Source organism: Ascaphus truei, chromosome 9 (genome assembly GCF_040206685.1).
Source record: "Ascaphus truei isolate aAscTru1 chromosome 9, aAscTru1.hap1, whole genome shotgun sequence".
Classification (NCBI taxonomy): Eukaryota; Metazoa; Chordata; class Amphibia; order Anura; family Ascaphidae; genus Ascaphus; species Ascaphus truei.
In genome coordinates this window covers 60,241,789-60,267,811 of record NC_134491.1, presented here as the reverse complement: position 1 = coordinate 60,267,811, position 26,023 = coordinate 60,241,789, and the positions used below count along the sequence as shown (strand labels likewise).

General features: G+C 41.7%; 2 protein-coding genes across 11 annotated transcripts in view; one reads left to right on the top strand and one right to left on the bottom strand.

The window, feature by feature from the left end:
• The window catches only part of EIF2D (eukaryotic translation initiation factor 2D), an 81,095-nt gene that overhangs the window by 26,819 nt on the left and 28,253 nt on the right, over positions 1 to 26,023 (top strand). For 4 of the 7 annotated variants that reach the window (XM_075615172.1, XM_075615174.1, XM_075615171.1 and 1 more), the window contains exons 9-16: positions 279 to 324; positions 971 to 1,074; positions 2,102 to 2,260; positions 5,157 to 5,246; positions 6,099 to 6,194; positions 6,810 to 6,930; positions 9,115 to 9,289; positions 10,832 to 10,980. In XM_075615172.1, the coding sequence (XP_075471287.1) occupies positions 279 to 324; positions 971 to 1,074; positions 2,102 to 2,260; positions 5,157 to 5,246; positions 6,099 to 6,194; positions 6,810 to 6,930; positions 9,115 to 9,289; positions 10,832 to 10,902 (862 nt within the window). In that variant the 3' untranslated portion in view covers positions 10,903 to 10,980. Of the gene's footprint in view, positions 1 to 278; positions 325 to 970; positions 1,075 to 2,101; positions 2,261 to 5,156; positions 5,247 to 6,098; positions 6,195 to 6,809; positions 6,931 to 7,384; positions 7,797 to 9,095; positions 9,290 to 10,831; positions 10,981 to 26,023 lie in introns of those variants that run through there. The other 3 variants (XM_075615173.1, XM_075615177.1, XM_075615175.1) reach the window with 3 other exon arrangements.
• RASSF5 (Ras association domain family member 5) overlaps positions 12,763 to 26,023 on the bottom strand; it is a 35,639-nt gene continuing 22,378 nt past the window's right edge. For all 4 annotated transcript variants that reach the window (XM_075615182.1, XM_075615185.1, XM_075615183.1 and 1 more), the window contains 4 exons: positions 24,545 to 24,643; positions 16,996 to 17,290; positions 15,918 to 16,033; positions 12,763 to 15,598 (listed from right to left, as the gene is read on the bottom strand). In XM_075615182.1, coding sequence (XP_075471297.1) covers positions 15,446 to 15,598; positions 15,918 to 16,033; positions 16,996 to 17,290; positions 24,545 to 24,643 — 663 coding nt within the window. In that variant the 3' untranslated portion in view covers positions 12,763 to 15,445. The remainder of the gene's footprint in view (positions 15,599 to 15,917; positions 16,034 to 16,995; positions 17,291 to 24,544; positions 24,644 to 26,023) is intronic.

Here is a 26,023-nt window from a genome sequence, read left to right as displayed (position 1 = left end):
CCTCCCCAAGCCCATTACCTCCTTTTCCCCCCCTCCCCAAGCCCAATACCTCCTTATACCCCCCTCCCCAGATCCATTACTTCCTTATACCTCCCTCCCCAGACCCATTACCTCCTTATACCCCCCAGCCATATAAGGAAATGCCCCTTTAAGGAAAGGACATAAAGGCAGACAGAACACGCAGGGATCGTAAACCTCTTTGTTCTCCCATAAGAAAGCGTAGAAAGAAATTGTAAGCTTGTGGTGCTGCATACACTGACCATTTGCTTTACCTGTAGCCCAGAAGGACAGCAAGTGGACATTAAGAAGTCCAGTTACAAGAAGGTAAGGCACCTCCCCTCCAGAACGGTCTCTAATAACAGGACATTTTGTGACGCTTCTCAGGAGTAGTGCAGACAAGGTGCTTGTTAAAATGTCACTGCTGCATGTGAAATGTGCGTACAAGCGCACTGTTTTGGAACTTAATGGGGATAATTATTCAATCATTTTGCACTGATTTTATTTGCAAACTCGAAAAGATCTCGTCTTGCCCTTTCCCAGGCTGTTTTTATATTTTACATCTGACTCTCCACTCAGGATATATAAGCGGTTGAAATATTAGGTGTCCGGGAGATTAAAATGAAGCTCTCCCCACAGCCCAGTGCAGTCCAAAGCTTTCCACAGTCACCTCAAAAGCTAATGGTTACAGACTATGCTATGAGGGCAAGATACTAATATTATATGAGTTAAACTCACAGGCTTCTGTGGGGAGTGATGCTTTAAAAACTGTGTAAGAAATAGCTACATATAGGTATTTCTTACATGCAGTAGGGCAGATGAATAATGGTGTCCTAGTTTAACACTTTCACTGGCAGCAAGAGGGTTAAGCAGTGGCGTGAGTGACATGTCTAGATACAGTACTTATATACAACTTGCACACACAACAATCCTAAACAGTCTCATGGACGTGGCCTCTTCTGTCCTCTCCCAGCTCTCCAAGTTCCTGCAGAGCATGCAGCAGCGGGGGATCCTGCAGGTCAAGGAGCTCAGCAAAGGGGTGGAGAGCATTGTGGGGATAGACTGGAAGCACCCCGAGTAGGTATCGAGAAAGATGGAAACGCTAATGGGAGACATGGTACCAGACGCAGGACATTGATCAGATTTTTTTGTTTGTATTTTACTTAAAATACTTTTGCAAAGTTCATTAACTTTTTTTTTAAGGGTAGAATAATCCCCCCCCCCCCCCCCCCTTCCTCCTCACCAAAAAACTATTTTTTTTCTGAATAACACGAAATGTAAACACTGTTTATGACTTGATTTTTTATTTATTAGATGTTTTTTGTTTGACATAGCATGACTAGCATTGAATCAGTATAAAAAGCAGTGCTAATGTGTAAAAATTCCATAGCGCGTATAAAAGTGCCTGTATAAAAATTAATACAAATTTACAGCCACAGTACAATTTATGCAGTCCAATACATTTTATAGTGTGTGCGTGTATAGTATATATGTAGTATCTTGAGAGAGGTCCCATTTGAGGACAGAAACGTTGATTTGATAAAATAAAACACTTTCACACTGAAAGTCATGCAAGTGCCAAATGTATATATGTATGTATGTATGTGTGTATATATATATATATATATATATATATATATATGTGTATATGTGTATATGTGTGTGTATATATATGTATATACATAACGAAAAAAGAAAGCGCTCGATCCTAGTGCAATATGTCTAAAATAACATTTAATAATCCCCCAAAAATCTAACAATTTAAAACTCACAAACAACAAAGAATAAGAGCATATTATGAGATAATACTCATGCACCAGTACTGGAACTCTGCTCCTCCGCTCACAAGCCTCTTGATTATGTCCGTCCAGACCCCTCTGAGCCTGCGTCCAGCAGGAACTCAGGGAGCAATGCAGCCGCTGTTAGCGTCCTCCAGGAACAGTCCTCGTGTGCAAATGGTATATATATATATATATATATATAAAATATATATATATAATATATATATGATTCTGTATGTTCGATGGGTCTATAGTATACATATTATTATTCTTTTAACCCAATATCTGCACATCTGACTTCTGTCTCTCCTCTGTCATGCGAGGGTTCAATCGTTTGTTGCCCCATCAACTGTGCCAGCGGCTCCTGTGGCAGCCGGAAACATGGATGGAGGAGGGGAGCCTCCGTACCAACCCCCTGAAATTACCCCCCTCTACGGCATTTCCTCTAGGATGATACCTCTCTTCCAGGAGTCGGGTCACAGGTGAGTTTCCGGGAGACAAAAAAGGACTTTGAAAATGAAAGAGGGTACATTCACTTAAATGTTTTAGACAAGCGCAATACTTTTTTTTTGTTAATGACCCCTTTTATTAAACAATTCAAGCTGTGCATAATGGTAGTGACCCAGGGAGCTTACAATCTAAGTGGTACACTAGGGCTAGATCCACAATACTCCGTTAAAACAGGGCTCATAACGTGATGTTACCTAAAACAGGAACGGACGTTGGTGTAACGAGTATCCACAAGGCTAATTATATGCAAAAACAATGTCTGTACTACATCTCGTTAGCATAGGCTTAACATCATGTTATTATTATTACCGTTTATTTGTGAAGAGCCAACATATTCCGCAACGCGGTACAATGGATACAGAGCTCTGTATATTACAAAAACCTAAACCGTTACATACAGGTACAAATAGATACAAAGAGGTAATGAGGGTTCGTGAGAGCCGTCTAGAGGGAACGAGGGACAATGTTAAAACAAGAAGGCAAGGTGGCTGCTCATTGTAAGATAAGGTGTAGCGTTGGAACATGGCCCAGTCTGACAGCTGAAGCCATTAAGGTTTAGAGGGGGGGATGTTACATAGAGTGGGTGGAGAGTGGTCCAGCTACAAAGCTGGTCCCAGTGGGGTTGGAGGGGGAGGGGAGTTGGATGTTAGAGGTATGCTTCCTTGAAAAGGTGAGTTTTCAGGGAGTTTTTAAACATCTGAACGCTGGGGGAGAGTCTGATGGTGCATGGTAGGGAATTCCAGAGAGCGGGAAGCACGGGAGACGTCTTGTAGGCGGGAGTGAGAGGAGGTAATAAGGTGGCAGGAAAGGCAGATGTCGTGGGCAGAAGGTAGGGGGCATGTAGGTAGGTTTTTGTGGATGAAGGCAGAGATGTACAGGGGGGCGGTGTTGTTGAGACCTTTTATAAGTCATTACTAAGGTTTTACATTTAACTAGCTGTACGCGGCATAACATAAGCCGATCAAGGAGATCTTAAAGGCTATTAATTAAACATTACACTTTGTTTTTACCCCTCTTCCCCACCTTACTCGTTATCAGTAACAGCCGTTATAGTTATTACTATGCTCTTTACGGGAGAAAACATAGCGTAACGTTGCATTATTGTCCTTTGAAGAAACAATGTTGATGTTAACGTGGTAAATTAAGGGAATTAGCGGAGCTGTGTGGATCTGAGCCTTTCAGAGACCACAAGTGAATGAGTAGGTGCAGTAGCTGCCCGTGCCAGATCACCATGTTTGGTAAGTGCGACTTTGGGTGTAACATACAGCACTTCACTAATGCCAGCTGGTAAATGTTATATTTAGGAATTAGAATAAAGTTTCTACCATTTCATTTATGGGAGATAATGGCTTAGATTCAACATGTGTAATATTATATTACAATATTATTATAAGGAGAGACTTTAAATAAAATGCTGAATATTTTGCATACTTTTGTTGTTGTTTTTTTTTTTTTTAAACTTGGGAGAGCAATGTGAGTTTTATAAATGTAAGAAAGGCTTCACACTTGTTACGGACAAGCTGGAGAACCAGTGACATGTATCGCTGGCCATCTCAGTGTTAATAATAGCGCAGAGACCCGCCATATTCGCACATCAATATATTTGTATATCCGTATAACATTATATTTTTAAAATACTGGACCTGCATCCAAACATCATCTCCCTGTAGTGACAGAAAATGCACAGACTGAAGAAGTTTTGGAAGGCTTCAGAGGTGTGTGTGTGTGTGTGTGTGTGTATGTATATTGTTTACATTTGGTAGTGGGTGACGTCACTGCGCTTAGTCCCATCCCCACATCAATGATTCTTTGAGCCCTGCGCATGCGCAATACTGTACTTGGCAACGCTTGGTGTCTGACGCCAGCGGGTCTGCCCTCACCAGCCTCATGTGATCGGCCGTCGGAGGGGGGCTTAAGGCTCAGCACACATCAAAGTATTTATATGCAGTAAATGTATTAATTTCATTGCTGAGCGTGATCTAGGCTAAAAGGTTAGTGTATGTTAGCCTGTAACTACTGCGCATGCTCAGCAGTAGCATTCTGACAATCCGTATAGATCACACAGCTGATTTAGGTTTAACTGTTCAGGTTTTGGTGCCGTTTGTAAGTGTGTGTCTCCTATAAATTCTGTCCCTGTTTTATTGATAAAACAGAGCTTGAGAAAAGACCTTGTGGTCTGGAGCTCTGGAGCATGTAGATTGCCTGATGAAAAATTGATAATAAATAACTATTTTTCTACTTGAGTGTGATGCAGACTTATATATATATATATATATTATATATATATATAATATATATATATATCTGTACATCTCTGTACCGTGTTAGCCGAGCTTAATAATCAAAAACGAATAGACGATACCGTTCTGTGGCTAACAAAATGCTTTTAATTTGTGCGAGCATTCGAGATACACTGATCTCTTCTTCCGACTGTGTTACAATGGATAAAGCAGAAAGGGTTTCACTTAAAAACAGTGCATCTTGGAATGGGGGAGGGATATGTTTCAGTCACAGATAACATTCCAAGATGCACTGTTTTAAGTGAAACCCTTTCTGCTTTATCCATTGTAACACAGTCGGAAGAAGAGATCAGTGTATCTCGAATGCTCGCACAAATTAAAAGCATTTTGTTAGCCACAGAACGGTATCGTCTACTGGTTCTTGATTTTATATATAAAATATATATATATTACAGTGTATATATATATATATATATATATATATATATATATATATTACAGTGTATATATAATACAGTATATATATATATATATATATATATATATATATCAGTGAAGTATATGTGTGTGTAATGTTTAGAGATTACTAGAAGTACCATGTACATATGGTATATGGTTTCTTTTGCAGGAAAGGAGACCTCCTCTCACACAGCGATGTCAGAAGCGTCATCATTGCATATGTCAAAACTAACGAGCTGGTGGACCCAGTCAACAAGAAGTGAGTAACACTCCGTGACTTCCCCAAGAGAGCGGCTCAGCTCCCTACAGAGAGGTCGGCTCAGCGGTACATGTCCCACTCGTGGGGGTGAAAAGAACAGAGCAAAAATGATCACCTGCATCAGTGTGCGCCAGCAACTTATGTATGACGCTTGTTAAATGTGTTTCTTCTATTTTGCACAGATCTAAGGATCAGAGTTATTAGATAGCAGGAATAACAAAAGGCGCACACTCAATTCCTGTAGTTCTGCTATGGGTGCATGTCCCTCCAATTAGAGTTTGAAGAAGTATTCAAAGGAGAGGTTATTTGATACAAAGAGAGAGAGGAAAACTGCACCGCTTATTGTCGGAACTTTTGATCCATCTCATTGTAGTACTGCTCAAACTCTCTCCTCCACTAACTCCTCCTATACCCTCTCCCCAAACACTCACTACTTTTTTACATGATAGCAACTGGTGGAGGGTGGGGCTGGGGCTGAACAGCACTATTTTCAGGTCATGGGATACTTACCGGTGAAGTTACCAGATTTAAATCTCCCTCCAGGGGAACAAAAATGACTGCCAAATCTCAGGCCAATAGGAAGCCACAACATAATCAGTTGCATCTCTAACTCCCCTTTAAAAACCAGTAAATAACTTCACCAGTAACCTGGGGTTCCCAGATCTGAAAATAGGGCAATTCAGCTACAGAGCAAAAATCTGGGTTAGTTAGGGAACGGGGGGAGGAGGGGGACACTGCTGCTTTAAGCAGAGCAAAATGATCACAGAGCCCCCTGATCCATTGAAGAAAAGCCCTATGCACCAGTCTGTTACAATGTGCACCCGCCTCTGAGTCACCGTCTTCTCTCTCCAGCCTTGTGAGGGTTAATCCTGTGCTGTGCGATTGCTTGCTGGAAAAAGCGGAGCAGCATGACATCCCTCTTCTCAAATGGGACGACCTACTCACCAGGTACATTTCCCAACCCTGATGTCCCAGTTATATAAAGCAGGATCTCCAGTCAGCTTTCAGAATATAAGAGTAGGCATTGCTTTATTTCTCCCATTCTCAGTTAAAATAATAAAAGAAGCGTGTGCAGTCACGCAGGCTCCACCATTCTTACTTCCATGAGAGAAAACAATAGCCATTTTAAATGTAGACTGCAGCCTATGCTACTGCATAAAGCAGATATCTATCTATCCCAATGTCTTGTATAGCACACACACAGAGCGAACCCTTCACCTGTGCAGATATAGAAAAAGACGGATTGAATCACTGTAGAAGGCGTAAATAAACAAATGTGCGTTTATTTTCAATTAACCGAGGAGTCTATTAACTAAGTTGTGCTAGCCATTATTGATTAATAAAAGCCATTCTAGTGCGTGGCCCACTGACCGTTAATAATGGCTACCATACTTTAGCGAGGAGACTCTTGCCCGTGGTGCTGGTATTGCGCTGTGTATTGCAGTTTGAGTGCAAGCTCTGCAGTCACTTCCGCGCAAAGTGTCAGCACCTGCACCGGAACCCCTTCCTGTTGTCAGTCTCTGACCCACCGCCTCACCCCTGTTCCTCTGGCCGCTGTCCCAGGTGCCTGGAGAGAATGCAGCATTCACACCAGACGATGTTCCCCGGGCGCGAACCTGTTATTCGGAAGGGCAACGTGGAACCCATTGACATTAGCTTGGCACAGAGGGGATCAAACAAAAAGGTGACGCCGTATATACTCGTAAATGCTGTCCCTATTTATTAGGGATCGGTATAAAGTTGTTAAATATAAATGAGCGCGTGCGTGCCAATGTGATGGATAAATACATTTACATATATAAATATATGAAAGAATGAAGAAAAAAGGACAGCGCCTAATTCAGATCAATCTAGGATTGATTTTTTTTGTACTCCAAATATGAATGAATGTTAAAATGATGTTATAACAGATAAATCTAGCTAGTAACACTATGTGAGGTGTCTTAACCTAAGGACAGAGGTAATCATTGATATTGTGACTATAAGTAGCTAGTAAAAATTAAATAAAAACAATTACTAAGCAAAAAAATAACCTAAATAACCTAAACAAATTAAACTGCACTAAAAAACATAAAATGTCCAGAAACTTAGCACAAATGCCACGTGTGTTCACAATTGACACAAGGAATCCACCCCAGGTCGTCCTCTGGAGACTGGCAGCTTGATCCACAGATACAACCACCTCCTTAAACGGAACCTGGAAAGGAAAGAAAAAAGCGCCTGATCCTAGTGTAAAACCAATGGGGTGGTTTTATTTCTCTGGACAAACTAATGTACCCGCACAAACATCCGTGAAGAGCAGGCAGTTTGAGTAACTCTCATGCTCCAAACAAGACGTTGCTCCGGCGGTTCCGACGTCACGTGTGGCTGTTGGAGACCGCCGCTGGCTGTGCCTCCCTCGGAATCAAGTCCTCCGGCAATCCACGGCGGTTGTTGTTGGTTCCGCCTCTCGGACTTCAGTCTGAAGCAGCCCGCAGTCTCCTTCTCCGGCGTCATGAGTGGCACACAGTAAAATGGTTAATAGCAAATAACCCTTCGCGAAAGGCTCAAGTGGGAGTCGAAACATTGACAGTCATTAATACATCTTTCCCATTTTGTAATCCCTGGTGTGCCTGTTCCTCTATTTGAGATATCTACAGTAATGATCTTTTACAGTTTAGTAATGATCTTTTACAGTTTGGCAAGTATTTGCTAATTCTGTGGAATGAAAATATATATCTATTTCCATAAATCCATAATGTGGCTAAAGATTTTCCCACCATAGACATAGAGAATCACCCAAGCCACCAGAACTAACTGCAATTTAAGATCAACAGGTATGTATATGTGTATATATATATATATATATATATATATATATATATATATATATATATATATATATATATATATATATATATCATATAAATATTGAAATGACTGGTGGTAGGGGGAATGCTCTGTATCTTGTGAGTTCTTATTTCATCCTCTAGCTCAGGGGTGCTCAACTACAGTCCTCAAGCCCCCCCCCCCCCCCCCTCCAAACAGGGGGCTCAATCAGTCCCTGCTTCAGCACCGGTTGCTCAATCAGAGGCTCAGTCAAAGACTGAGCCTCTGATTTGAACCACCTGTGCCGAAGCAGGGATATCCTGAAAACCTGACCTGTTGGGCTAAGCTTAAGGAGTGGAGTTGAGCACCCCTGCTCTAGCTCTTACCTTTCTTAAGCCGCGCTCATGGTGGGGGCGTCGCTACGTGCGCGCGCTTGCACATTCGGGACTCTTCTGTACTACCTTATTGAAGGTAGCATAGTACTGGCGGCGATGTAGTGCGTCGTCTCTGCTGCAGTTTGGAGAGACAAGTACATTTATCGTTGCATGCTGCAGTCGCGTGACGTCAGCGTCGCATGAACTGGTTCAGCCAATGAGGGCGAACCAGCTTCTAGAAGCGTTTGCCACGCCCCCCGCCACGTCTCCGGTCACCTCCCCAATCTCCTGCAGCAAAGTGCACAGATCGCTGTGTGGCTGCAGGAGGGCGCGCTTGATAGCCTGCGCCGTCACTATGAGCGCGGCCGTACACTTGATGCTGCTTAAAATCCTGCAATACAAATAAACTAACCTCTTTAGCAAACATAGATCCTATGCCAAAAATAACTGGGTGCAGCTGGCCTTCTGAAATATTAGACTGTTCTTTGCATACTTAGGCCACTTTTTAAACACGCCAAACAAATCTGTATACAATAAATAGCAGGATAGGGTTCATGTCCATCCCCATCAGAACAGCCGCTCGCTTTACTTATTGCCGTAATTATGCAGCCCTGAAAGTGTTAATAGATATGGTGGGGCTGCTGATGCCCTTGTCTGCCCTGCTCAGTGTCTCCCACTAAACACAGGTCACCATGATTAAAAATCTGGAGCCATACGGACTGGATCCTCCTTCAGTAGCCAACTTACTGCAGCAGCGAGTCCAGGCCAGTGCCACCTACACCGCCCTCCCAGGGTCAAAGGACAGGGTCCAGGTGCAGATACAAGGCAACCAAGTGTGGCAGGTCGGCAAGCTGCTCCTAGGTGAGTGCGGGCAATGAGGGAGAGGGAAGGGAGGGCAATAACCCAGTGCAAGGCTGTCCCCTATGGCATCGAAGGGGTTAAAGATTCAGCCCTTGTTAGCAATGAATATTGAAGTTCTTATTTTATATATTTATATAGAGTATACAGTATATAACTAAAAAAAATTGTGTGTGTGTATATATATGTATATATATATATATACATACCATACGATACCGGTTGCAACACGACATCAAGGGACAGCACGCAGGTAAGTAAATCAAAAATGTTCTATATTTGATAGAAGACACAAAAACCGACGTTTCGGTCCCCCAGTGGGACCTTTCTCAAGGTGGTGCTACGTCGGGAAACGTCGGTTTTTGTGTCTTCTATCAAATATAGAACATTTTTGATTTACTTACCTGCGTGCTGTCCCTTGATGTCGTGTTGCAACCGGTATCGTATGGTCTGTTATTGCTTTATGGGATAAGCACCAAAACTTATTTACTTGCATATGGTGTGCCGGCTGTGCATTGGATTATATATATATATATATATATATATATATATATATATATATATATATATATATATATATATATATATATATATACTGTACATATCTCGCTACACACACACACACATTATATATATATATATAATATATATATATATATATATATATATAATGTGTCTGTGTACTTATCTCTTTCTTTCTCTCTATGTATATGAAAAAAATAAAAAAATATGTGTATGTATATGTATTTTTTACACATAGTTACATAGTAGATTATGAGGTTGAAAAAAGACATGCGTCCAAGTTCAGCCTATGCTTACATTTAGACTACAGATATTTTATCCTATATCCGTACTTACAGTATATTGATCCAGAGGAAGGCAAACAAAAAACCCCAGTGTCATATCATCCAATGATATCTCGTTAGGGGAAAAATACATTCCTTCCCGACTCCAAGAATTGGCAATCAGATTACTCCCTGGATCAACATCCTTCCCATGTTTACTTATTTGGTATATCCCTGTATAGCTTTCCTTTCTAATAAGATGTCCAACCTTTTTTTAACAAATCTATTGTATCTGTCATCACAGTCTCCAGGGGTAATGAATTCCATATTTTAACTGCCGTTACTGTAAAGAACCTTTCCTTTGTTGCTGGTGAAATCTCCTTTCCTCCAACCTTAAGGGATGACCCGAGTCCTTTGTACTGCCCGTGGGATGAATAGTTCGCTTGAAAGCTCCCTGTACTGTCCCCGAATATATTTGTATATAGTTATCATATTCCCTGTTAGACACCTCTTTTCTTATGTAAATAAATCTAATTTAGCTAGCCTCTCCTCATAAATTAGATTGTCCATCCCCTTTATTAATTTGGTGGCTCTTCTCTGCACTCTCTCTAGTTCCATAAGGTCTTTTCTAAGGAGTTGTGCCCAAAATTGTACTCCATATTCAAGGTTTGGTCTTACTAATAAAGGGGCATAAATATGTTTACTTCCCTTCCATCCATTGCCCGTTAATGCAAGATGCCTTGAATCTTTTTGTTTGCAGAAGATTTCAAGATACCTCGGAAATACGTGAACGGCTTGGACTTGGCGCCAAAACCCGGCAAAAAGAAGTGATACGGTGCCCAGGCTGTGCCAGCCCAGCACAGAGACCGCCACTGACTTATTAAACTGCGACTCATGAACCGACTGCAAGTACATAGAGGGTTTTAATACCGTAACCGCAGCTAGTGTTAGGAAAACCTTTGTGATACCATTCATTGTGGCTGGAAATTCATGACGGGCGTTGTTTAGTAAGGGTCTCCCAGTTGCAAACCTGGGGCAAAATCAGTGTAAAAAAAACGGCACTAGATTTAGCAAAGCATTCATTCTGTGTGATAAATATTGTGCTATTTTGGGGGATTTTTTTCTCCAGTTTTGCAGCTGGGAGAGGTTCGTAAATAGGCGCCTCGCACCCTTCACTGGGAGAAGCTGGGCGTCAGCCCCACTGAAAGGGTTAATACAGCAGCAATGCAGTGTAAATATTAATTTAATCACGTGTAAACTAGAAGCAGAGAAAATAAGGGTCTTTCCACAAAACCGATTCCCACTGGAATAATGGTTATTGGTGTGCAGTGTCTGTAGCATCTTAATCACTAAACAGCTACCATAAATAGTCCATGATGTAGCTTAATGGTAAGGCCAAGGGCTGAAGACAAGCAACTGATATTAAACAATTCATATGACCAAACCAGCACAGTTTCCCAAAAACTTGAAGAGAACAGAATTGTGCAGTATTGTTATATACAACCTAGTGATGAACGTATTGTGCTCACATGGAGTGCCTAGGACATAGGCTTCAGTGATTTAGATTCTGGCCTGCTTGGTTTGTGAGCTCTGGCCTGTTCTTGGCATCTGACATCACCACTGCTCACTCCGTTTGTTCATCCGCTTGCAGCTGATAATCGCCCAACGCGTCTCACAGATGATTCTGCTTCCAAGTGGATGAACAGACGGAGTGAGGTGCGGGGATGTCAGACGCCAAGTATCAGCGAGAGCTCACAGACAAGGCAGACACGTCGCTCGGGAAGGAGAGAGACCTCCCTGTACCCGCTCAAAAATCAGCCCAGTTTGTGAGAGCTAAAAGCTTTTAATCATCTACAAAAGTGTGGGTGCAATTGTTCACCACCTTTTTGTGTTTTAATACAGTTTGGGATATATTACACTATTAGCATTTTCTCTATTCCTTGATTGTGTGTGGTCTGGAAATCCCAGCAAATCCACAGGTGATCCTTGCGCCCAGTGACAGTCTAATCACTGAAGCCTATGTCCTAGGCACTCCATGTGAGCACAATACGTTCATCACTAGGTTGTATATAACAATTATCACAATACTGCACCATCATTTATTTCTTCCTCTCTTCCTTTTCTCCCTTTTTGGAAACTGTGCTGGTATGGTTTGGTCATAAGAATTTATTTTGGAGACACTGGGACAGTGTCTATTCGATCAGCAGCCATCAATTATTGTCGGGATAGTAAATGGAGTCACCATTTTTTCACAATTTGTTGGTATATCACATGAAGTTACATTTTATATATTTGTTTAAAGGGTGTATTTTAGCTCTCAGTGCGTGCGTGTATGTTATACACCTTAAACAAATCAGCCTAATATTGTATGTGTACATAAAACTAGCATTTAACATTTAAATACATATAAGTTACAAAAACAAAACAAAAACACTCTGATGTAGACAGGCTGCAGCTCTCTGAGATTCCCTACTAGTTCTTCTGGCTTCTTCAGGAATAGTACACACCTTCCTTCTTTTGCACTTCTGCGGTTAAAACACCAGTTTGCGATGTTCCAGAAGAAGCAGCAGTAAGAATTAGGTTCATTTTAACATTTTGTGGTTAAGTTACATTTTTTTTAAAAAAAGGTTATAGTCCTCCTTTTTCAGAAAAGAAAGGGTTAAAAAAACAAATAAATCAACACACCAAAAATCAAGGTTTAAAATACTTTAATATAGATCCTTTTTTCTTTTTAAACCTGTTTAAGGTCTACAATTTTTACATACTCAGGCCACTTTGAAACACTCAAGCCAAACAAGTCGGTATGAAATAAAGGTAAAAAAAAAAAAGCAGGCAGGTGGATGCGATTAATTTCCGCCATCAGAACGGGAGTCCTTTTGTGTGCTCACATTACACATCAACACCGCAAAAAAGCAGCTTGGCGGGTGCAGACAGACACAGCCGCGTGAAGCAAGGCACTGCCAGCGTCATGGCATTACTAGGGGGGCGGGATAGGGTTTTTAATCAGAAACCCTAAAAACTGACCCCACTCCGTTCCAGGAACATTGGCACATACAGAGTGCCGTCACTGTAACACCGCGCAATGTATGGAGCGAAATGCATTGCCTGCCCTGGCAGAAAAGGGGTTAAAAGGTACTTAATCTCCAAGTAATGTTTGCTTTACTATTATTTAGATGTCATTTCCTTTTGCACCCCGATCACATTTGATTGTGACGTTACATCTGGATGTGCAATGGTTCATGTAATGATGTAGACCAGGAGGTGGCCAACTCCAGTGCTCAAGGGCCACCAGCAGGTCAGGTTTTCAGGATATCCCTGCTTCAGCAACGACTGAGCCACTGATTGGGCCAACTGCGCCGAAGCAGGGATATCCTGAAAACCTGACCTGTTGGTGGACCTTGAGGACTGGAGTTGGCCATACCCGATGTAGACAAAAAAAAAAATACAAATATATACGTGTTATAAAGTGTTTTCGGCCCCGATCGCTGCATACAGGTATAGGTGAAACAGCAGCGGTGCTGTGTGTATCACATACTGTGTCATTAGACTTTCTGCAGTTAGATTTTCGGTTCTAAATCAGGAAAGAGAGAATACTCATGAACGTATCAGTATGTCCCCCCACTGTCACATGTCATACTGAGGTTAACCTGCTGACAAAGATTCTGGGTAGTGACATGTCAATGACCACACATTGTCACTTTTAGCTTTCTATCCATTTTGTACATGGATTCCCTAGAACTCTTGCCTTCTGTATTACACAGCTTGTACAGCTAAGCCTGGCACAGGGAAGTACAGCGTCACTTTGCAATTTTCACCCCCTTTCTTGCTGCGAATGGGGCTGTGCTGGGTGCAAATCTCAATTTGAATATTATAAATAAATATATATGCCTCAACACCCAGCATTAGGACTAAAAAAAATGGCTAACGAATGGCAATTTGTACAAAAATAATTTGTGTTAATCATTGGGGTCATTTATTAGAGAGGGAACCCCTTAAATAGCAAGGTTTTTAGCAGCACATGAGTTAACCCCTTAAGTGCTGGAGACTAAATCAGTGCATTGCAGGCGACCCCCGGGCAGTGAAGGAGTTACCAAGCAGATGTAATACAAAGACGTTTGGCTCAGACAAAAACAACTGGAACAAAAGTTAAAGCAGTATCACTGGTTTCATCAACATTCACCATTTTATCCGAGATTGACTTATCCACGACAGTAAGAAGCTTCTTTCCGCTGGGGACTTTAGAATTGGAGCGCTTTGAAACAATTTCCTCCTCCCAACAGACATGCCTGCAATCCTTCCGGTCTCTCCCAGAATTCAGACATTGGTCTGTGGGGTTGTGCCTTTCACATCAGGTAAAAGATAATGTAGAAGAAATTCCAGATGTTGCGGGTGGCAGATTGGAATTAGTGGAGAAATGCATTGCAGGCAAGATGTTAAAGTAGGGTGTGTTTGTGTGTGCGTGCGTATACACACACACACTTTCGGTTGCACAAACACACAAATAGAAATATATTATTTCATTATACAAAGTATATTGTGAATCGTTCTTTTGCTGGTATAATCCTGCAATGCTGTCTTCATTTCATCCGGTGGGGAGGGGAAATAGCTGTGAAACATTGTGCTTCCCCTAATTACCCGTCTACTGCCCCCATCATTTGGAGATTACCCTTGGTCCTCACTGGAGTTGCCAGAGCTCGCTAAACCACATGGTTACTTCTGGGTTTAATGACTGCCTCTCTCATCCTCCTCACATTTAAACATACAGGAGGCGTTTTCGTTAACGGCAAAAAGCAGCGAAGCCGGTATGATTGTATACCAACTTAAGCCATGAAGATGCTGTGAAGTAGAATTCCAGAATAGGCTCATTGTGCACAATAAATAAATAAATAAGGTGACCACGGATTGAGGGAAAAGGAGACAGTCTGTGGCATGATGGTGTTACTGGACCAAGGAAATCTGCAGAAGGCGCATGTGGCTCTTCGTCGTGTTTACCTGATGTTGACCCAGCGCCCAAGTGCCTTTATTGCGTGGTGAACCTCATGGGAAAACTTAGCCTTAAAAGAAAAAAAATAAGACTGTCCCTGAGCAGTTGGAGCCTCATTTCATTTGGTCACGGTCTGTACAATCGGGTGTCTTTGTAAGAGGGTCAAAAAGTGCAGAATGCTCCTGATTTTGACCTAACCGGTGAAGGCACCAAATACAGAGATAGCTGGGAGGTTAGGTACAGGCCAGCATGGGCCCTGGCATGATCCTTTGGAAGTAGGAGGTTGCAGAACATGCCAGGTGGGCATGGCCTCTAATCCCAGCCTCCTGCCATTGCTGCTTGCCGAGAGAGATCCTAGCGTCCTGCCGCGTATCCCGAGAGGCTCTGCTTTTATACACGTTTCCCTGTGGCCTCAGTGAGAGCCTCCTGCAGATGCTGGCGGAAGGCGGCGTATTTGTTGTGCACCTGCTGCAATTTCTCGCGCTCCTCCTTTTCCAAGATCAGAAGAAAATTCTGCAGCTCTGGAACCGTGAAGGCTTCCCACTGCCAGGGATGAGAAACACGGGCATAATTAGTAAATGGTGCTAGTAAACCCATGTTCAGTGTTTGGTCTGTATCTAACCCCTGCATATATCTGTCCCTCTCTCGATTGCAAAACCCTTTTTCCTGCTCGAACTGCTTCATGGCCCTCAGAAAGGAGGACTTTAATAATATACTTTTATGGTGGTTTTCATAAAAGTGAGAGTGCCGATTGGGACACTACCATATGGAAACTCCTATGGACTTTCCATGCTGTAGTGTCCGATCGATACTAGAACACGTTAATGAATAACCTCCTTGGTGAGTAACCAGAAGGACTCACCTGCACCTCTCCTGTCTCATTCTCCTTCAATACGAAGCTCAGCACATCTGCCTCTGGTCCAGCCAAAAGGCGTAGATACAGAGGGTGCTCCGTCAGTGACAGCTTCTGAAAAAGAACTGGACAGACAAAGGGGTTACTTTCCACATTTTTGAGTCACCGCTCCCTTCTAACATCTTGCATCTCTCATTGCACCATAGCTTCAACCTCAGAGTAATTGGTTCCTTCTACCTATATCCCTGTTAATCTTTGGTGGTAGGAACTTACTGAGCCAGATGTTCCAGAAGCTGTAATTGGTCCTGAAATAATGTAAATTCATTGTAGGTTCTGATACCCTTTAGGGAACCAATGTGAGGGTTCTTTCCAGATGAAATGACTGTACAAAGCTGTGAAACATCTCATTTCATATTCGGACCGTACACTTAAATAAGAAACCTATGAGGACTGGAAAGCTCAGTGCACTATAATTTTAGAGTGAAATACCCTTGTGTTGGCATAATTCTGTGAAATTCAATGATACAATCCAAACCAATTGACCAACTATACATTTTTGCATTTTTTAATAACCATAAAAACAACCAATATAAAATTGACCCCTAAGTGAAAAATCAGAGGAAAATATTAAGCAATTTTATGGTATAATCTCCAGAACCGATCTGAGACGATGCGTGACATTGGTTAAATTCATTTTAAAGGCCAGATCAAGTGTGTTATGATGGACCCTGGATCATAATAACCAATCAGGATTATAATGCTAAAATTGAGATAAAGTAGATGCATTGATTTTGTAATGGTGGGTGGTAAGATTGATTCAATGGTCAAACTAGATCATATTGGAGATGACATCTGGAGTGTAATTCTCAAACTGGATTGCAATAGTAAAATAGAAAAAAAAGTTATGTTATTAAAATGGATTCCGAATGGGGACATGGTGTAATCTGGAGCATAATGGTGTGTTAGCAGAACTGGTTAATAATGCTCAGACTGAACTAGAATGGTTTGCTGTGAAATTGGTTTGTAATGGTCAGACTGAGACAGAATCTAGTGGCTACACTAGATCAGTGCAGAGATAGGGTCGCACCTTGCTCGTCTCTCTGCAACTTCTTGAAGAGGGCAAATTTCTGGGGGTCGTCCACCACCTGGAACTTCTGCAGCAGACCCCTGATGACCTCGCTGGCTGTGGTTACGCTGCTAATGTGCAGCTGTTTCACGGCATCCAGTGGCAAGTAGAGGGACGTCTGCTTATCCTTTGTCTTACTTGGGGCAGCCTTAAGGGTGTCGTAGATTGATGGTGGGCGGGAACTGCTCACTATGGTGACCGGACGTTGAAGTTTCAGGTGCACCTTGATAAACCCTGTGTAAGTGTCGTCATCAGCCTGACAATCACGAAAATAATTGTTTTATTAGTTTTAACTGTATACACTATTTCATGTAAAATTCAGGAGGTAACAGTTATTACAATTACACAATGGATCTTTCCAGTTAACAATACTTTATCTAGCCATATATTTGTGCATACATCTATACAACTTTCTATCCATCCGACAGAAGAAACTGGTCCACTTTATATGATCAGTCTATTCAGCCAATAGAAGACAGTGGCCCACTAAATCACATGTATACATCCGATATAAGAAACTGTCTTACTCTGTATCATCTATATATCCATTCATCTATCCAATGGAAGAAACTGTCCAATTCTACATCATATGGCTTTCTATGCATCCATCCGATAGAAGAAACTGGCCCACTCTATATAAATTGTTTTTCTATTAATCTATTCATCCAATAGAATAAACTGGCGCGTTCTATATCATATGTCTATTCATCTATCCGTACGATAAACAAAACTGTCCCACCCCTCTATCATCTGTATATCCAATAGATGATATAGAGTAGGCCAGTTTCCTCTATCGAATAGATAGACAAATGCAGAGAGTGGGCCAGTTCCTTTCATTGGATGGATATATACAAGAAACTGGCCAAATCTATATCATCTATTCATAAATGTATCTACGCGTCAATCCATCCAATAGTTTATTCTGTCACACAATGATCTATCCATCTGATATATGATAGAGTGGACCAGTTTTTTCTATCAGATGGATGGATAGATGATGTAGTGGAACAGTTTCTTCTGTCTATCGATACGATAGAAGAAACAGGCCCACCCTATCTAATCTGTCTTCATCCAATAGAAGAAACTGGACAACTATCATCTGTCCATCCATTCGACAGAAAAAACTACCACTATATCATCTGTCTATCCATTCGATAGAAGAAACTGGCCAACACTATATCATCTATTGGCTATATATACCGTGGGACAGTTTCTTCCATCAGATGGATAAACAGATAATAGAGTGGGACAGTTTCTTCTATCGCAGAGGTTCCCCACCTTTTTTAGATGTTGCACCCCCCTAGAAAATATTTGTTTTGCGAACCCCCAATTATTAAATCTTGTTGCCTACTCATCAGACTATTGCTAACAAAACTGGCCAATATAGAGTCCTGAGCTCATGGGGGAAACACACGCTTAATAAAGCCTGTAACTGCACATCAGTGTGTGCAGACAGCATTAATTTGTATAGATGCCAATAACTGCGGGCTTCCAAAGTGATGCCCCACAATGTTTTGCTGCTGTAGCTGCAAAGCATTGTGGGGAGTGACTTTGGAAGCTCCTGCTGTAATTGACCGCTATGACGCAGTTTGGGGTTTTACTAAGTGCGCAGATCCCACACTGGCTCAGGAACCCACTATAATGCCTGGGATCTGCCATTACATATTTTTTCCAAAACCCCTGTTGGGAATCACTGTTCTATTGTATGGATTGATGGATAGACAGTGGGCCAGTTTCATCCATCAGATTGATAGAGTTGAACAACTTCTTCTGTATATCCATGTATCTGATGGAAAAAACTGGCCCACTCTATATCTGTTTGTCTACCCATCTATCCAATAATAGAGAGTGGGCCAGTTTCTTCTAATGGATGGATAGACGGACATATAAATTATATAGAGTGTGTTAGTTTCTTCCATCGGATGGATAGATAGAGGAAACTGGCCCACTCTATCATTTATCTGTATCTATGCATCCAACTGATGCATATCACTGACTGACTTATATCACCCAGATGCTTGGCTCAAATTCCTCTCTGAATGAGAAGAGTGAGCTGCTAGTTCTTGGGGATTTCAACTTCAATTGGTTCGACCCTAAAAACAACAAAATCCAGATACAATTCAAGTCACTTAACCTAAGGCAACTAATTTCCCAACCCACACGGACAAACCTAAAATCTCACAACCATTCCTTGCTACTGTAGAACTTTATGGCTTGATTGGGGTGGTTTGATTTTCCTTACACAGTACACTATTACATGGTCACTGAAAATGTCAGAGGACTGGATTCTCTCCTCTAGTCCCAGCAGAATCCAATCCTCTGGCATCCTACCTGACATTTTCAGTGACCATGCAATAGTGTACTGTGTAAGGAAAATCAAACCACCCCAATCAAGCCCTAAAGTTCTACTCTCAAGAACATTTATAAACTTTAACCCACAACAGTTTCTGGCTGACCTTACCAACTGCCCTTGGTACAAAATAGACTTAATTCCCGACCCCAATTCTGTACTCGACTATTTACAATCTGAGTTCTTAAAACTCTGTGATACCCATGCTCCACTACACAGAATAGGAGTATGGGGGGCCCACCGTCTGTGGGTTACAAACGATCTTATAGCGCTCTACCATCTTGGGGATGCTTTGTGGGAAACTACAAAGTAACTGGCACTACCAAAAATCTTAACTACAGATGCCTGCGGAATATGTTCACAAGGCAAACAAAACCCGCAAAAGCACAATATTACTCGTGACCAGAATACATCAAATCCAGCTAACTGCTGGATAGTCATCAACAATATATTCCATCCTTCTAGCCATCAACAGCCATGTAATATTTAGGAGGATATTACTTTGACAAATCCCACTGACATTGCAAATGCATTCAATTAATACTTTGTGGGGTGTGCTACTAACTTATTAGCGAAATGCAACCAAACTAGAAACATGAACCGTATTCTGAGAGTACCCCAATAGCCTCCTCCTCCCCCAACACTGCACACAATTTTCAATTTGTCCCAGTATCTGAAGAGGAAATTATACTATTGCTCCTCAAATTAAAACTAAGCAGCCAATGTGGACCTGACTTACTGCAATCCAAGTTCCTAAGACTTGGTGCCCCAGCCATTGCCAAACCGCTTGCTTCCCTAGTCAACTCTATTCTGTCTCCAGGCCATATCTCTAAGGCCTGGAAAGCTGCCAGAGTTGGCCCAATCTTCAACAGTGGGGACAAAAGCATTGTCTCAAACTACAGGCCAAACTCTTTTCTCCCAATACTATCGAAAGTCATGGGAAAAATGTGTTTACTCCCAGTTAAGCGATTTACTATACGAAGACAAATTTCCCTAGCCAATTCCAATCTGGCTTTCGCCCCAGACACTTAACGGCAACTACCCTCCTGAAAGTTTGCAATGAGATCCAGAGTTGAATGGAACTGGGACAACTTACTGGTGCAATATTCTTAGATTTTGCATTGGTTTTTGATACTGTTGATCATGTTATCTTGCTAAACAAACTCCAGTGCTCTGGAATAGGGAAGCATGCTTTAAATTGGTTTAATTCCTACCTATCAGGTAGATCCCAACATGTGTCTATCTCAGGCTCTAACTCCAACCCCTTGAATATCACCTGCGGTGTCCCACAAAGCTCTGTTCTGGGGCCCCTACTCTTCTCAGTGTTCATCAATGATCTCCCTACAGCTTGTAAGGGAGCTTCAATACATATGTATGCGGATTACACAATCATATATGCACACAGCCCTAGCCTCTCCGACCTTAGACACGTACTTCAATCTTACTTTTTGAGACTTGAAAATTGGAGTTCCCAAAACAAACTGTTTTTAAACACTGACAGGACAGTACCAATGGGATTTCGGACCATTTTGAAAACTTCCAATGAATGAGCTCCAGATCAGAACCAACGCTAATAACACCCTAGCCCCTATTACTAGTTTTAAATACTTGGGCATATGGTTTGACTGCCATTTAACATTTGCGTTTCACATTGATACCCCGACATTCAAAACCTATGCCAAACTAGGTGTACTTTATAGGAACAAATCCTCCCTAAGTCTGCTGGTCAGAAAGCGTACTGCACAGCAGATGCTAATGCCAATTATAGACTATGGGGACATAGTATATGGCACGGCACCCCAAACCCACCTTAGTAAACTTGATACCCTCTATAATTAAATATGCTGTTTTGTCCTCCAATGCAACTACAACACACATCACTGCGAAATGCTCAAAGAACTAGATTGGCCATCACTTGAGTAGGCGCAAAGTTAATCTTTCCTGTCTTGCCTTCAAATATCTTCTGGGCAAGCTACCCATCTATCTGAACAAGCTCCTCACCCCTACCACATGCAGCACTTATCTGAGATCTGACTCCAAAAGACTATTCATGGTCCCATGGCTCAACAAAGTATGCGGCCGCTCCTTCTCTTACCGTGCACCTCACAACTGGAACAATCTACCAGAGACTCACAGCCACCACCAGTCTAAGTTCTTTCAAAACTAAAGCCGTCTCATTTTAATCTGGTCTGTAAATGTTACATACGCCTATAACATATTATCTCTTACTGTGCATGCAATGTATTTATATATAATGTATAACCCTGCTCACTTAATGTAACCATGTATGTCATCATAACTCTATGCCCAGAACATACTTGAAAACAAGAGGTAACTCTTAATGTATTACTTCCTGGTAAAACATTTGATAAATAATTAATAGAAGACACTGGCCCACTATATCATCTGTCTATTCAACCGATAGAAGAAACTGTCTCACTCTAGATCATCTATCGTGTGTGTGTGTGGGGGGGGTCCGATAGAAAAAAAGTCCTGCTATATCATCTGTCTATCCGATAGAAGAAACTTGCCCACTCAATATCATCTGTTTATTAGTGTGTAAAAATTTGAGAGTGAGGGAAAGATTTTACTGTCCCAAGTGCGCTATATATATATATATATATATATATATGTGTGTGTGTGTGTGTGTATATGTGTATATATATATACTGTATATATATATATATATATATATATATAGAAGAAGAAGAGATCAGAGATCAGTGTATTCCGAAAGCTCGCACAAATAAAAGCATTTTGTTAGCCACAGAACGGTATCCTCTATTTGTTTTTGAGATCTTTTTTATATATATATATATATATATATATATATATATATATATATATATATATATATATATATATATACACACAATACGATACCGCGTTGAAACGAAATCGGAGGCAGCACTCCAATGGATAACAAAAAAGTATATTTTGAGTTACCAAGACACCATAACCGACGTTTCGGTCCGCAGATGGGACCTTTCTCAAGGTGATGCGATATATATATATCCCCTCAAAACCTTCAAATACGTGGAGAGACACCTGTGTTCAAAAAGGACCACACCTGAGATACTTAGAATATTTGCTCATAGGGTATGCCAAATATATTGTAATGGCTCATATTAGGCCTTGTTCAGGGTGCTGGCTTCGGAGGGAGGGCGTGCTGCCGTGAGAAACAAAGTATTCAATTTGAATACTGGTTGAAAATTTCGTTTTTTGGAGCTGCAGCAGCGTCACAGGGACCAAGGCAGCCAATGAAATCATTCTTCAGAATGATTTCATGACTGCAACTTGGATACTTACCCTGCCGTCTGTAGCCCCGCCCCCTCCCCAACGCTGAAAAGTCTGCTGGGGGATAAACACAGATCGCCCAGCAACCTGCAGCACTGCCTCCCTCCCGCCCTCCCTCCGAGTCCTGCAGCTGACACCCTGAACAAGGCCTTAGCATATATATCTGGTATGCTCTTTTTTTGAGCAGAGGTGTCTCCACATGTTGTTTGAGGGGATATTTATAGCACTTGGGACTCTAGTAAAACAGGTCTCTACTCTGTCTCCGGAGATATTTGCTAATAGGAGTAATTTCAATATACTTTGCCTATATCCAAGGTATTGCAAGTGTGTTCCTTTATGAGCAGAGGTGTCTCGCCATGTGTTTGAGGGGATATATCTCTATATTATAAAATACTTTTGTCTGACCCTCCATGAGATATAGCTCATTGGTGACATCATAATGCACATAGCCTGGTGGCAGATATGAAAAGTCAGATAGCTAGAGGGTTTAGACAAAGCAGATGAAGAAAGAATGAGTGTCAGTTGACATGTGAGGAGAAAACGAATGCTGAAGGAGAGAGATGGAAAAAATGTATGCTATAAGGTATTAAATAAAAGATGCGGTGGAGTGGGGGAAGATAGAGAGAGAAGGATGGAGGAGAGAGAAAAGGTGAGGAAAGAAAAAAAGTCAACCCGTAATTATTTTGCGGAGGGTGAGGTATTGGCTGAGTCACGTGTGTGTGTGTGTGTGAGTTGGCATGGGTTAGACATGTGAATGTTGATTAGTGAAGAAAAGTAGGTTTGTTTAGCCTAGGAGAGGGCAGAGTTGAAACAGGATAACATACATTTATAGTGAAGGAAGTCTGCAAGAGTGTGAGATTTCCTCGGAGACGTTCAGAGGAAAGAGTGCAGAAACGCAGCATGCGTATGTGGCAATTTAGCCAGGGTCTGGGTTTAGAAGGGTGAGAACGACAGAGAGAAAGCTGGGCATGTAGATCAAGAGAGGAGAATAGGGCAAAGTTGTAGTTCCTGACCAGGTTGTCAGTCTGGAGCTGAGGGAGGAGCGCAAAGTGGAATCAAAAGCTGGGAGGTTAAAAGAGCGCAGGTCTCTGCAGAAACGAGGGATAGGTGGAGAATGGGAGAAGTGAGAGAAAAAATGAGATGAGATGATGGTCAGAGAGAGGAAAGTGGGAAATGGAGAAATCAGAGAGAAAAGCTTTTAGTAAAAACCAGGTCTACGTAGTTGGCCATCCTTGTGGGTGCTGGCTGGAGTCCACTGTTGAAGATGTGGAGGTTGGAGAGAGAAGGCAGGAAGCCCAAAGGAGAGAGGGGTCATCAATGTGGCAGTTGAAGTCCCCAAGGAGAAGAACAGGGGAATCCGAGGAGAGAAAGAAGGAGAGACAGGATACAAAGTGAGAGAGAAGTGAGAGCCTCGAAGGAGGGGAAAGAGAGGGAGGAATAGGAAGGGTTTGGCAAAAGCAGATAGAGGAGAGGAGCCCCACGTCTCCACCCCTACCTTAAGTTGCGGAGTGTGGGAGAAAGAAAGGCCACCATAAGAGAAGGCAGCTTCCAGTGCAGAGTCAAGCTGAGTGAGCCATGTTTCAGTTATAGCAAAGAGGAGCAGAGAGTGAGAGAAAAAGAAGTCATGCACAGAGAGGAGTGGACAGTTTCTTCTATCAGTCAATCTGTCTATCTTTGTATTTGTCTGTCTGTGCACATTTTTACATTTTAGAGTGTGATACTGTAATGTGGAAATTTCCACTCCTGTGTCTTAGCAACAAAAAAATGAGATAATCAGCACAGAATAATTTCCCCTTCAAGTTCTAGTTCTGATTGCACTGTTCTATGTATAAACACTAACATGTTGTTCTTGAATCCACCTACCATTTTCATGATCAGGCCGTTCTGAACCATGACGTTGAAGCGCTCAATTTTCTGCCTCAGCTCCTGCGCACTGGTTTTCCTTTCCTCTTTGGGTATATCCTAGGAATGAAACCAGTACCGTGAGAAGCTGATGTGCCTTCCACAATTACCACTAATAATGGACAAGCTATTATATATAGAATATACACAATAATATGTTACTGTCAAGAGGATGGATTGATCCTGATGTAAATCATTCTTTCTATATAATAGATTAACATAATTTGTTCATGGTTTATAATTAGATTGCCTTTAATGAATCTGGTGCAGTTTTGCACGTTTCAAAGCTAGGAGACTTGTTAAGCAGTCCCTGTTGGAGCTATGCGTTCATCCTCTGGACACATGAAGGACTTTTTGATAACCGTTTCTCTGTAATGTGTGGCCAACCACTCTAGCTGTGAAGAGGATAAGACTCCTGACTCCAAAAACTAGCAATATTGGTGCAAAGGACAGTGCTTGGTTTATCAAAGTGAAGGGATCTTTACAGTAAGAGCAGTGATAATGTGTAATTTACTACGCTTGTGTTGTCAACTAGAGTAGATACATCTAAGAAATGAAGAAGGTTTAACTCCATGGACTATGTCTATTGTGATCCTAATTGTCTATGTTACTATAGAAATCAGGGGCCATGTTTTGCACAACTTCATCAGCGGGCAGACTTAGATGATAGATTTTCATGGCCTTTTCTATGTTATAATTCTTGTGAGATGTTCAGTATGTTTTGAAGCTGCAATTGTAGGTGAAAAACGGAAGCAGTTCGTCAGAAAGTGTTGCTGCACTTCCTCCTAGTGAGTAGGACACTTATGCAGAGACCACAACAGATCAACACCCTAACTCACCCACCTGTCAGCATAGCAATATGAGGCCCCAAGTTAACTGATTGATTAGTACACTGATTCCTAACAGTATTACAGTATTGTACAGAACCTTCAAAACCTCGCAGGTCGATTCACGTGCACAGCTTGAAGAAGAAACCAATCATGTTTGGAAATCTCTACACATGAAGAAGAAACCCGCGAGGTTTGGGAAGCTCTGTGCACATGAAGAAGAGACCTGTGAGGGTTGGAAAGCTCTGTGCACATGAAGAAGAGACCTGTGAGGGTTGGAAAGCTCTGTGCACATGAAGAAGAAACCCGCGAGGTTTGGGAAGCTCTGCACATGAAGAAGAAACCTGTGAGGGTTGGAAAGCTCTGTGCACATGAAGAAGAGACCTGTGAGGGTTGGAAAGCTCTGTGCACATGAAGAAGAAACCCGCGAGGTTTGGGAAGCTCTGTGCACATGAAGAAGAAACCTGTGAGGTTTGGAAAGTTACAGCATGTGCACTATAATTTCCTAGATAAAGTACTCAAGTTGGTCTGTTAAAAGGTATAACAGCTGGCAAAGCATCTACACCTGATTAGTAGTACTGTACTAATTTGATATATTTTTTAATTCCTATAG